This window comes from Heteronotia binoei, chromosome 2 (assembly GCF_032191835.1).
Source record: "Heteronotia binoei isolate CCM8104 ecotype False Entrance Well chromosome 2, APGP_CSIRO_Hbin_v1, whole genome shotgun sequence".
NCBI classification, from domain to species: Eukaryota; Metazoa; Chordata; class Lepidosauria; order Squamata; family Gekkonidae; genus Heteronotia; species Heteronotia binoei.
This window is the reverse complement of record NC_083224.1, coordinates 121,027,301-121,041,770: the sequence shown is the minus strand read 5'-3', so window position 1 is coordinate 121,041,770 and position 14,470 is coordinate 121,027,301. Positions and strand designations below refer to the sequence as shown.

Here is a 14,470-nt window from a genome sequence, read left to right as displayed (position 1 = left end):
ACCCAGTACTGAGTCCTGCAGCACCCCACTGCTTACTGTCCTTTACTGCGAAGACTGCCCATTTATACTCACTCTTTGCTTCCTATTAATTAGCCAGTTTTTGATCCACAAGAGGACCTGTCCTTTTATTCTATGTCTCTCGAGCTTACTAAGGAGCCTTTGATGAGGAACTTTATCAAAAGCTTTCTGGAAGTTAATGGGCATTGTATAATTGACAACTTCAATGCAGTTTTGAATAAAGTTATTGACAAAAAAAATCAAAACAAACGAAGTCTAAAGGCTTTTTGTTACCCATGAATTTCTTCAAAGTGGTTGAGGAGCTAAATTTAGTGGATACAAGTACAAGATTTCCAGTTTCAAGAGACTTAACTTTTTATTCTTCCAGACATCAATCTTGGTCAAGAATAGATAGGTGTTGGATGTCTATTGGCCTGATGAAAGAATTAGATGAAGTTGAAATTCACCCAAGAGTTATTTCAGATCATAGCCCATTAACTCTGAAATTGAATGAACCCCCCCACCAAATTAGATGGCGCTTAAATACCCAACTTTTGAAAGATAAAGATTTTCTTCAAAATACTAATAAGGAATTGGAAGGATTCTTCAAGCAAAATATAATTCAAGAGGTGAAAATACAAGTTGTGTGGGATGCAAGTAAAGCTTATTTTAGAGGCTTAGCAATCAGACATATGGCAAAACAAAAGGAAGAAAGAGTAAAATTTAGTCAACATTTAAGAAGAAGAAGAAGATATTGGATTTATATCCTGCCCTTCACTCTGAAGAGTCTCAGAGCGGCTCACAATCTCCTTTACCTTCCTCCCCCACAACAGACACTCTGTGAGGTGGGTGGGGCTAAGAGAGCTCTTACAGCAGCTGCCCTTTCAAGGACAACCTCTGCCAGGGCTATGGCTAACCCAAGGCCATTCCAGCAGGTGCAAGTGGAGGAGTGGGGAATCAAACCCGGTTCTCCCAGATAAGAATCCACACACTTAACCACTACACCAAACTGGCTCTCTTAACTACGCCCACATCACCTTATTGTTTCATCTTGATATTTTTTTATTATTATTTTAATTGGGTTTTAATTGTCATGTATTTTGTCTGTAATCCACCCTGAGCCTGCCTATGAGAAAAGGCAGAATATAAATCTGCTAAATAAATAAATAAATAATAAAAACTGATCAAATAAAGACCAACGAGGATAACTTCAAGCAGCAACCTACAAAGATAGAATTAATAAGGTAAAGATGTTACAACATCAACTCAATCTGTTACTGCTGGAAGAAGTAGAAAGAAAATTAATATTTGCCAAAGAAAATTACTTTGAAAATGCCAATTAACCTGGAATATGGCTTCCATATAAACTGGAGAAAGAAAATGCGAAAAGGACCATTCAAGCCCTTAGAGGAGAAGGCAACATAGAAAAATGTACTAGACAAGAAATGAAAAATATAGTGGAATAATTTTATTAAAATTTATTCAAACGTAATGAGATTTCCGAAATCACGCAAGAGAGTTATACTTAACAGAACAACTTGAAAAACTTTACAGAAGAAAATTTTAAATGATCCCATAACAATGAAGGAAGAAGTCAAGACGACTGCTGCGCAAAAGAAGGAGAAGGCCCCTGGTCCAGATGGATTACTAGCAGAGTTTTATAAGGCATTTGAAGATTCTTTGACTCTTAGATAGTATATGTGATGAAGCTGAGATACCAATCTCTTTGCAAGAACCTACCATTTCCTTGATTCCTAGGGAAGGTACAGAGTTAAAGGATATAAAAAATTACAGACCTATATCATTGTTAAATGTGGATTATAAAATTTTTGTAACAATTTTGGCACAACGTCTTTATCAGAGATTATCCACCAAGACCAAGCTGGTATTTTAGCAAGAAGACATCTGAATAGCAATGTCAAAACAATATGCAATATACTAGAATATTATGAAACCCATCCAAAGAAGCAATTGGCATTAATCTTCATAGATGCAGAGAAAGCTTTTGACAGCATCAGTTGCTACAATTGCTACAGTTTATGCTACAACAACTGAAAGAAATGGACTGTGGTGTGACTTTTTAAAAATGATACAAGCTATTTACTTTAATCAAAGCGCAAAAGTAATAGTACATGGTGATTTAACCAACACATGGAGATTCAAAAAGGAACATGACAAAGATGTCCCTTATCTCCTCTCTTATTTATTCTCACCTTGGAACTGTTAAACAATCAAGTTATTGAAGATGAAAATATTAGAGGAACAATGATTAGAGGTGAATGATACAAACTACAAGCTTTTGCAAATGACTTAGTATTTGTACAAGAATGACTCTTGGATTCAATCGACTATTTGAAAAGAAAATTGGAACAATTTGGTGAAGTAGCTGACTTGAAAATCAACTACCAAAAAAAATTATAACAAAAAATACGTCAAAAGACCAAATAAATGTCCTGCAAGAAAAATCAGGTTTTACTTTTGAAAAGAGAGATAAATATCTGGGTATATATTTAACAAACAAATGCAGCAATTTGAAGGCTGACAATTATGACAAACTGCTTATGGAAGTTAAAAGGATCTTGAAGCCTGGAAAGCCTTAAATGTAAGGATTAAACAAACTAACTACAGCATTCATTTGGGAAAACTAAAAAACCAAGAACGAAACTGAAAGCTTTGCAAGGCTCTAAGTCAGTGTGCGATTGCAATAAAAAAGGCCAACACCATGCTGGGAATTATTAGGAAGGGAATTGAAAACTAATCAGCAAGTATCATAATGCCCCTGTATAAATCAATGGTGTGGCCTCATTTGGAATACTGTGTTCAATTCTGGTCACCACACCTCAAAAAATATTTTATAGTATTGGAAAAAGCTCAGAAAAGGGCAACTAGAATGATTAAAGTGTCAAGCATGCTAGAATTCCATTGGTAATTGATTGTTTTAGGGTCCTCCATAAAGCTGGCCTGTGAAATATTATGGAGGACCAAGGTCTGTTAACTCTGTTATTCTTTCCCCCTCCCCCCTCCTACTTTATTGCTTGCAAAGTAGAAGTAGAGAGAAATGAAACTAACTTGAGAAAGAGTAATCAGTACCTTCCCATACATTCCTGTTAGGAAGTGTGACACATCTGGGGAAAGCAAGGACAGAGTCCTGATAACGCCATGAGAATGTAGACATTTATGATCGTTTATGTGTGAGAGCACATCCCTCACCCCCACCTTTTGGAATCCTTTTGAAGTATGCCTTAAAAGTATTGTATCAATGTATCTTTAGCATCACTCTCAAGAATCTGTTATACTGAAGGTATCGGTCTATCAATAAACGTAGTTTTGTATCAAACTTGACTCGTCCTTAAAACCGCATGCTTGACATTAAGGGTTGGAACACTTTCCCTATGAAGAAAGGTTAAAATGCTTGGGGCTCTTTAGCTTGGAGAAATGGCGACAGAGGGGTGACGTGATAGAGGTTTACGAGATTATTCATGGGATAGAGAAGAACTCGTGGACATTCTATGAAATTGCTGAGCAGTTGGGTTAGAACTGATAAAAGGAAGTAATTCTTCACCCAAAGGGTGATTAACACATGGAATTCACTGCCACAGGAGGTGGTGATGGCTACAAGCATAGACAGCTTCAAGAAGGGATTCAAGTATATGTAGCAGAGGTCCATCAGTGGCTATTAGCCACAGTATATTGTTGGAACTCTTTGTCTGGAGAAGTGATGCTCTGTATTCTTGGTGCTTGGGGGGTGGCACAGTGGGAGGGCTTCTAGTGTCCTGGCCCCACTGGTGGACCTCCTGATGGCACTTGGGTTTTTTGGCCACTGTGTGACACAGAGTGTTGGACTGGATAGGTCATTGACCTGATCCAACATGGCTTCTCTTATGTTCTTAAAGAGAGAGCAGGGTTTGCTTTATTTGACTGGCATATATATTATAAAGCTTGTGTACTGACCTGGGTAAGGGAATGGACTCTACTTAAAGACAACAGACTTTTATTATTAGGCTCTGATCTCACCTTGGGGTGGCATGCATATCTTTGGTATCAAAAAATGGAAGGTCATAGCTATTTTAAAAACCATTTACTGAGAAAATATCTTTACACAACATGGTCATGGCTGAAACCACAAATATATCAAAAGATTCCAAGGTGGGTTTCACCAGTAGAAGCTTTTGTTCAACCAACCTTACTATCTCAAGATATGATTTTATGATATGAAGAACTTTTGAAAAACAATGGCACTTTAAAATCCAATGAAGAACTCAAATCTCAGAGCGTGATTTTGGATTGGTGGTTGAGACTACAAACTGATTCTAGATATGCCAAAGATAAATAAGTGGGTTTTTCTAGCAAACAAAGTGGGTTTGATAAAATAATACATGGTCCAAATGAGAAATTGATTAAGAAAATATACTCTTTATTGTTGCAAATGAAAATGCAAGATGAAATTGTAAAAGACTGTATGATTAAATGAACTCAAAATATAGGCCATAATATTGACATGGATGTTTGGGAAGCACTGTGGAAGTTTAACATAAAAATGACTAGATGTGTTAATTTTAAAGAAAATCTGTATAAAATTTTCTATAGATTGTATATGACACCTGAAAAAAACTGTCAAAGATTTATGCTAATGTATCTACTAAGTGTTGAAAATGTAATTGTCAAATGGGAATGTTTTATCATGTATGGTGGTCCTGTGATGTTGTGAAAAAATATTGGGAAATGGTCCATGGAATATTGCAAAAGATACTGAAACACAAGTTCAATTCAAACCACAATTATTTTTATTTAACATTTCCCCAAAAGACTATCCAAAGGAAATAATGCATTGTTTTCGAGCAAACACTGCAGCAAGAATTTTAATTGCAAAGAACTGGAAGCACCCAGAAATGCCACCCCCCCCCCCCACCACCAAGAACTGTTTGAAACAATACTAGAAACAACTGAACTGGATACATTTTCATCTTTATTAAAAGACAGTAGTATATAAGAGAGAAAAAAAAATTGGAATCCTTTTTATATATGGTTTGATACACAGACATAACGCTGTTTGCTCTATGCAATATTTGTAAAAAGAAGCTAATTAATTTGATTGATTTATACTTGTTTTAAGATGTTGCTTATAGATCATGTGAAGCTGTTTTATGACTTACAGTTACTGGCTTTTCCTCTATTTGATATATGGGCTTTGCTGAAGTAATATTTGTATCTGAGCAATGCAGAAATGTAATAGCAAACTTTTTTCTTTCCTTTTTCCTTTTTCCTTTTCCCCCTTTCCTTCCTTACCTCTGTTTAAAAATGAATAAAATATTTAAAACAGGGCAGCTCCCTGGATTATGGTGGTATATTTAGGAGTACAGCAAGACTAATGAAAATAGAGCATCCTTTCCTATCCAAGTATTAATGCCTAGCAAGCCATTTATACTTAAACAATTAGCACACTACAGGAAGACACATAATTCTCTCACAAGTATCCATTTTGTGTAACTTTATTAGAGAAAAGCTATTAAGACTGGAAGACTATTTAAAATTCCTGGGTGCAAAAATAGATTATAAGTATCTGAGAAACAAATACTGTACATGTGATTATTCTTTCTCCAAAGCACATACATGCCTTTCTCAGCATGTCTTTTGAAAATCAATAAAGGTGCATTTTAATATTTTGGCCAAAACTTGGAGATCTCTTCCAACCCAATTATCTGGCCCATGAAAACGATGGACTTGCTTCATTTTATCTGTAAAACCATTTGTGGTGGAAATCAATAGGCTACAATAGATCATCTGCAACTTGAAAAGCTAATGAATGAGGCCAGGCCCTCCGGTGCTATTCAACCTATACATTAAATGAAAAATTGTATGTAATGTAAAACCAGGCGTGTTGAACAATTAAAGAGATACAGCAACAAAATGAAAGGCTCTTTGGTTAACCAGACACAATGAATTCATCATACTTATTCCCAACTAAATATATTAAAACATCATCAACACTGGTTTGAAAACTAGTCACTTTCCTCTCTGAAATACTTGGCAATGCAACCCCCTATTTAAATGCTCAAATCCAACGAGCAACTCCCCCCCCCCCCTTTCCTGTATAAAACAGCAATGTTCTCTTTCCCTGTGCAGAAATTAATGGTTTGGGACTCCATGGTTAAACTACCAGATAACTAGTGCCTTTGGGTAAGGCCTCACCTCTGGGTCCTGTAATGACAGGTCGATGATGCTGTGTGAATGCTGTTCCAAGGGAGGAGGTCTGCGAAGGCGAGGGACTGCTGAAACCAGACTTCTCTGACTTCTTTAATGTAGTTGGTGATGGCATCCCTGGCAAGAATGATTGATAAGTGCAATTTAATAATGCTAGGTCATGGAACAACAGCCTATGCATTGTGAAAGTGGGTGCGAAGGCAGATAGATAAACTTAAAGGACAAATTAAACTGCATACAACAGCAAGCTTGAAGGCTCAGTTTTATTTATGATTGTTTTGGGGGGCAAAGGGTGATCAAAGTTGGCTTAAATGAATATATAAAGCACAGCAATATTGCCTTTTTAAAACCTCTGATTGCCACTTGTTGGTATGTTACTACTAATATTATGATATTAAATTGGATCATGTACAATTTATCAGCCTGTAATAGATGCAAAAGTCAAGTTTTTGCATCCTTAAGAGATCTAAAGATGTATCTTTAAGAAATTTAGCCTGTACTCTCTGTATGGAGATTAAATAGGCTAAGGATAAATTCAGCATTCTGGACTCCAGCGACTGGACTACAAGAATGGCCATTTACCTTGTTGCCAATGTTGCTGCTCCTATTAATGTCTTTGAATGAGACTGAGCTGCAAAAATCTACACTTCAGAAGAAAGGGATGGGCAATATGTATTGAAAGTATTTAGCCAACTGGAGTATGTAGACTGACTAGTTTGAAGAGTTCCACATATTTCAGCATTAATAAACTTTTGAGTTACAGTCTCCTTTTTTGATAAGGAAGAAAAGTTCATTTAGAACCTTTTAACAAAGCTCAATTATATATATACACACAAACATCATCGTTTTCTTTAATAAAATAACTACTGAAAGAGATTTCCCCATAAAATCTTTCTGGTAGTATTAGCACCATCCTCCTGTGTAAATAGAGTCATTAATAATGTATAGATTAGATCAGGGTGTCAAACATGCGGTCTGCAGGGCTGATATGCCCCATGCAGGTCTCAAATCTATTCCCCAAGCAACTTCCTTCTCCTGCTTCCTTTATCTGTGCTGCTGCTGCAGTCACACCATTACTTGCTTTTCTCCCAGTTCCCTCGGTGGCTCTTTGCTTCCTGCCTCTTGCCTCCCCCTTCGTCTACACACCCATACCCACCCACCCACCCACAGAACTCTGTGGCTGCTTCCTACTTTGTGTGGGAAAGATACAAAGACAAGTCTCTCCCTCTCCTCCTTCCCCTCCCCTCCCCAATGGAGAGTCCCATGGCAGCTTCAAGACAACAATGTTTTATTCCAGGTATAAGCTTCTGTGTGCAAGCACTCTTCTTTGGAGAGAGAGAGGAAGGGAGGGTGGGTGGACAGATTCTTCTGACAAGCACGATGTACACTGAGGGAATTATTTTGGCTTATTCTGAAAAGTTTTTTTAAGGATTTGATTCTTATCTGGATTTATATTCTTTCAAAAAAAATTTGATAAGGAATTAGAACACTTAGATTTGTCCCTATATGTTGGAGAATGGAGTGATTTCAGATGCCAAATGATAATAACACACTGGTAATGAGAAAAACTAGCTTTCATTTCAGTCCTGGAGGATGCATCAGCTTGAGCTTCAATATCAATTGCAATTCAACAGTCTCTCTTTCTAATATTCCTTTGAAATTCCTTTGTAAAAACACTATTCGTAGGCCAGCAACTGAATGTTGTGGATTCTAAATTCAGATGTATGTCCATTTATTCTTTGCATCCTCCATGACTGAATTCTCCTGGATGGAATTGAGACCTAGGCTTCCTGTTTCATTACCAGTGTTGGTATCGCCATGCCTACTACCCCTCTGCATATCACACCCAATCCAATCAAGCCTGCTATCATAATTCACCTGCTATTCATTTGACATTTGAAATGACTTTTATAAAAACTTATATTCTGGTACCTCGTGTTACATTTTATGGCACACATGGCCCAGCCCAACAATGTGACATTTATGTCAGATCTGGCCCTTGTAACAAATGAGTTTGACATCACTGGATTAGGTGGTTATATCAGTACAGTGGAGAGGTACAGAGAAGTCTGCTCATACCATGTAAGATTCCTGGACCAAAAGTTGCCTTAAACTTAAGCCAGAAGTGAGTGAACTAGTCAAAAGCCATGACACTCTACCCAGTGCTGTTCCAATGGAGCATTAATGCATGCAGGGGAACCATCAACCTCTCTTTTATTATTCTCTGTAAGGCCTTCTTAACTGGTTAAACCATTAAATGTCTACATGGCTGGAATTCAGTCACAAACAATGAGAGCTGATGCAGCATGGTGGCTAATAAAGTGAGATAGAAATGTCTTGATTCCTATCCTACCACAATGGTGGTCTCAGACCACTAATTGCAACACAGGGATCATAATACTGGCTTATTTTGCAGGGCTGTTGCAAGTATTAATAATGTATGTGGAGTGATTTGAACCTTTCAAATGTTTGTATAAAAGCTAGTTTGTATAAAAGCTATTTAATACTACAAGTATTTAAAATACTAGACCCTCTTGGACACATTAAATATACATTTTAAATGGCATTTAACAAGGCTGTATTTGTATAATTTATAATCCTTGTTTCCTTATTCAGTAACAAGTTGGTAATTAACTGTACATGGTTGCACCTATTAGATTAAAAAACATGACTGTTTTGTCATTGCTTTGAAGATGGAATTTTGATTTGTATGCTATGGAGGAAATGTGACTGAAGCAAAAATGGAACCAGTTGCTATTTTCTGAAAGCATATTTTGTTCTTTAAGAAGGGAAAAGAATAGTGGGCAAGTTAGGGGCTGCAAAACATTTACATTTTATAGTCATTAGCATGGTATTTGGTCTGAGCAGCAGAACTGAAACATATTCTGAATGGGTTAGTAAAAGTATGAAGATAGCCTGCAAGAAAAAAAGAGTTCTCAGAACAAGCCAAACAAATCTAGTGCTTTTAAAATGAGAACAGCCAGGTCATACTATCTTTAAGAATACAAGGAACTAACATTTAACAATTTAAAAAATAAAATTGAAATACTCCATTAGTACCATACATGTGATTAATATTCCTGAAATATACTGCTTGTTTCTAGTATATCCCCCTTCAATTTCCATACAACATTTTTTTAAAGGTGGAATTGTAACTGGTTTGGTGTCTTAGCCTACATCAGTTAAGCAGCCATTAGTGTTTGGGATACTGCAGTAGTAACTACCAAAGAGAGGACTCATAGATGGGATTAGTATTTTGAGTAAAAATCCCACTGAATTTAAGACATTTGCACTGCTTAGCATGCTTGAAGAATGAAATGTAAATAACTAAAAAACTTATTCTGACTTGTGCAACAAAGCACAAGATTAAACCAAATATCTAGCACTAGTGGAGGAAAACACTTTCTTTTATTTCTCTGGCCCTTAAAAACCTTCTGTTAATAATAGCAGATATTGTCACAGTACAATTCCAAGAACACTTCCCTGGGAGTAACTGATCTGACCTGAGTAGGAGTCTAAGAAGGCTTGGTTTGGATGACACTGTCAGAGGCTGGAGAAGGTTAGATGGTATACAAAGGCAGATAGATGGCCACACTCACTAAAGCCCATATCCTAGGGGTAAGGCACTAGCCTATCACTCTGGGTAATGGGTTCAGATGGCCTCCATGGATTTAAATAATTATGGCACTTACTTACTTGTAAGTGTCTCAATATGAGGAGAAGAAACAAATTATAAGAAACTAGGCTTCATGGGATATAGTCCATCAGCATGTGCAAAAATTGTTTAGTTCAATTAAGGTACACATTAACATAAAAATCCCTTATGTGGCCAAGGAGTTATAATTTTTTCTGAAGTTTTCAATGTAATTGTGTTTTAGAGTGGAGAATCAAATATGGGCAAGTTACTGTGAATATCCTGCTACTGGTTACTTTACTTTATATCCCACCCCACCGAAGCAGGCTCAGGGTGGCTCACAACATAAAACCACAACAAAAATACACAACAATGTTATAAAATTTAACATTCAATAATTTAAACAAGCAAAACAATGCAGTGCTATCATCCTTGATGTTATATAATTTCAGTGGCAACAGTATTTCTTAAATTTCCCTACAGTACAAGGCTCAGAGTCAGTTAAAGGCCAACCAGAAGAAAGTGGTCTTACAGTCCTTGTGGAACTGGGCAAGGTCCCTCAAGGCCCTCACTTCCTCCAGCAGTTGGTTCCACCAGTAGGGGGCTGCTATCGAGAAGGCTCTCTCTCTTTCTGGTGGTCTTTAGTTTGGCCTCCCTCGGCCTGGGGATTGCTAATAGGTTTTGGAATCCAGATCTAAGTACCCTCTGGGGAACATGTGGGGAGAGACAGTCCCTAAGGTAGGCAGGTCCTAGACCATATAGGACTTTAAAGGTAATAACCAGCACCTTGTAGCGAATCTGGTATACTACTGGCAGCCAGTGCAGTTCCCACAGCCCTGACTGTATGTGCTCTCACCTGGGAAGCCCCAATAGCAGCCTGGCCACTGCATTCTGCATTAGCTGCAGTTTCCGGATTTGAGACAGGGGTAGCCCCAAGTAGAGGGCATTACAGTAGTCCAGTCTTGAGGTGACTGTTGCATGGATCACAGTTGCCAGGTCGCCATGCTCAAGGAAGGGGACCAACTGCCTCACCCGCCTAAGATGGAAAAATGCGGATTTAGCAGTGACTGCTATCTGGACCTCCATTGTCAAGGTAGGCTCCAGCAGCACCCCTAAGCTTCTGACCTTGTGTGCCATTGTCAGTGGCGCACCGTCAAATGCTGGTAAGAGGATTTCCCTGCCCAGAACGCCGCGACTCAGGCAAAGGACCTCTGTCTTCATTGGATTCAGCTTCAATCGACTCAGCCTAAGCCATCCTGCCACAGCTTGCAGCGCCAGGTCCCGATTTTCTGGGACAGAGCCAGGCCAGTCATTCATCAGCAGATAGAGCTGGGTATCATCAGCGTACTGATGGCAGCCCAGCCTGTACCTCCAAGCAATCTGAGCAAGGGGGTGCATGTAGATGTTGAACAACATCGGGGAGAGCACCGCCTCCTGAGGCACCACACAATTAAGTGCGTGCCTTCGTTAATAATAAAATGGTTTATATTGGATTACTTAATAAGGCCTATTGTACCCCATGGCAGTAGCCACATTAAGCCACAAAATTAAAAAGCAAATTGTTGTATGAAGTTTTACCCATGGTCTAGAGTATTCTGGCCCATGATGATACAATAACTATACAATCCTAAATGGAGCTACACTTTTAAAAAACCATTACTTCAATGTGACTCCATTCAGGATTACACTGTTGATCCTTAATATGTTAACGGTAAAAATCAGACAATTGTGGTTTATAAAAAAACCTTGAACTTTATTGATTATCAAAAGAACTTATGTATAATATGATATATATAAAATGAACCAACAATATTTAAATAATAATATACCTACAAAATTCAACTAATAATATACCTATTATATAAATCTTCATTATATAATACTAACACAAAACCATACCTTTCCAAAAATGAGCTCTTTTCCCTTATTATTCTCAGTTTAAGGAGTATAATTATAAATTCAACATAACATTATAATATTTTCTGTTCAGCAGGATATTATTCTTTTTGAAATAATTTAATATAGGTCTCAACATTTCATCATATCCGTTATTGTAAATATTCCTGGTATTATCCTCAAAAATGGGATATTCATTATTCTTCCAATCACATATATTTCCCAAAATTAATGATACCAAAATATCGTTGATGACTGAGACTTCCAACTTTTTGCAATCATTAAAGCATGAAGCTGCAAACATAATTGACAGAATGGTTTTCTGTTCTTTCCTTATTGAGGAAATACTAGTAGAGCTACAATTTCTGACTGGCAGACAATCTTAGGATCTCCAGGCACAGACTGCCATATTATTATCTGTACCATTTCTCTGATAACCACAGCATCAGAAGACTGTAGTTTCCATTTACAGTTGAATGATGGGCAGATGGATGTGATGTATGATTTGGAAAGAACATAATAGCTTTGCATTTAGAAAAAATGCCACATGGGACTTAAATTCAGAAGATTTTTCCTAAAGTGCATCATTTTCTTCTAAGAACAAAAATTTCTGAGCACTTTTACAGAATCATAGAGTAGAAAGGGACCTTCAGGGTCATCTAGTCTAACACCCTGCACAGTATAGGAAACTCACAAATACCTCTCCCCCCCCCAACACACATGATCCCCCCCCAACACACATGATCCCCCCCCAGTGACACCTGATCCATGCCAAGAGGATGGCAAAACAATCCTCCAGGTCACTGACCAAATTGGCCTGGAGAAAAATTGCTGTCTGACTCCAAAGTGAACAGCATTCTCTGGGTGTGTAACAAAGGGCCACAAGCAAAAAGGACTTCCTGCCTTCCTGCCCTCCTTCTCATGATCTGCTTAAGTCACAGAATCAGCATTGCTATCAGATAGCAAGATAACCTCTGTTGAAAAATCTCCAATGAGCCTACCACCTCCTGAGGAAACCTGTTATACTGAGGAAATGCTCTGTCAGGAAGTTCTTCCTAATATTTAGTTGAAAACTTCTGATTTAATTTCATCCTGTTGTTTCTGATCCAACCTTCTGGGGCCATAGAAAACAACTCTGCACCATCCTCTATATGACAGCCCTTCTATTACTTGAAGATGGTTATCATATCACCTCTCAGTCATCTCCTCTCCAGGCTAAACGTGCCCAGGTCCTTCAGTCTTTTCTCACAGGATAGGGTCTCCAAACCCCTCACCATCTTCGTTGCCCCCCTCTAGACATGTTCAAACTTATCTATATCCTTCTTAAACTGTGGTGCCCAAAACTGAACACAGTACTCCAGGTAAGGTCTAACCAGAGCAGAGAAAAACGATACCATCACTTTGTGTGATCCGTTGATATAGCCCAAAATCACATTTACCCTTTTAGCTATAGCATCACACTGCTGACTCATGTTCAGTGTTTGATCCACTCAGACCCTTAGTTCCTTTTCACTCACAGTACCAAGAGAAGCCACCCCTCCCCCCATAATTATGCATTGGATTTTTCCTACCTAAATGCAGAACTTCACATTTGTCCCTGTTAAAATTCATTTTGGATAACAAGAATGAGCCTAGTAGGAAAAAAACAGCAGAAAAATGACCTGAAGAGTTAATTCTTGGATAAAGGGACAAGCTATGTTGGACCAAACAACTGAACCTACATCAACTCATAAAGTACTGAGTATCTTTTCTTGATTACATTAGCCTCCAGGATCATATCACTGTCATTGAACAGTTTTGCCTTATATTATAGACTGGCTACAAAATCAGTAGTTATGTAAATATACTACATCACAAAACAACTTGGGCCAAATACAGGATTCACAGTTGTTCCAGTGCAACCCCTTTCTTGTTAGCACTCTTTCCTCACACCTTCCAAAACCACTTATTTTATGTTTTACCACTGGGTCCAAAAAGTCTAAGCTTCAGAAAGCAAATACATAATCTCTGCTTTTATAAGTCTCTTTTGTTGACCTTGGCTTTGTACATGACAGTTTTTATTGTTTTTATTAATACTTTTTGAGCTGATCTTGTATCTAAGTAAACTGGACTGGACTGAACTGAACTGAATTACTGGTCTGCCAATTTCCCTGGGGAAAAAAATTCACAACCACACAGATCCAAAGGTAGGATTCAGCAATTCATTTATGCAAAAATTGTGGCCCTTCCCTGCTTTCTCCTCCCTACCAGCAGCCATTTTCAACCCAGGAAATTTGATACCTAGTGTTCAATAAACTGGAATAAATGACAACAGCAGGGCTTTTTTTTTTAGCAGGAACGCACAGGAACACAGTTCCAGCTAGCTTGGTGTCAGGGGGTGTGGCCTATATGCAAATGAGTTGCTGCTGGGTTTTTTCTACAAAAAAGCCCTGTGTGAAAAAATGGTGATGACAGGGGGTGTGGCCTAATATGTAAACGAGTTCCTGTTGAGCTTTTTCTACCAAAAGAGCCCTGGACACCAGCAACAGAATACCAATATTTTTGGCCCTGGCCCCAACTTGGTGGAATCAGCTCCCGGTGGAGGTGTGGGCCCTGCTGGATTTGTTACCCTTCCACAGGACCTGCAAGACAGAGCTATTCCGCCAGGCGTTTAGTTGAGGCAGGCAGGTGTCCTCCACTCTGTTACCTATACCATCGGCTCCCCCCCCCCACAGTGATCTATCATCTGAATCTTTATATTTG

At 38.2% G+C, this 14,470-nt stretch overlaps 1 protein-coding gene across 7 annotated transcripts in view; it reads right to left on the bottom strand.

The window, feature by feature from the left end:
• NFIA (nuclear factor I A) overlaps positions 1–14,470 on the bottom strand; it is a 933,690-nt gene that overhangs the window by 101,814 nt on the left and 817,406 nt on the right. For 4 of the 7 annotated variants that reach the window (XM_060231903.1, XM_060231904.1, XM_060231908.1 and 1 more), the window contains exon 7: positions 6,187–6,315. The exons of the other annotated variants lie outside the window; for them this stretch is intronic. In XM_060231903.1, the coding sequence (XP_060087886.1) occupies positions 6,187–6,315 (129 nt within the window). The remainder of the gene's footprint in view (positions 1–6,186; positions 6,316–14,470) is intronic. 7 annotated transcript variants of the gene reach the window in all.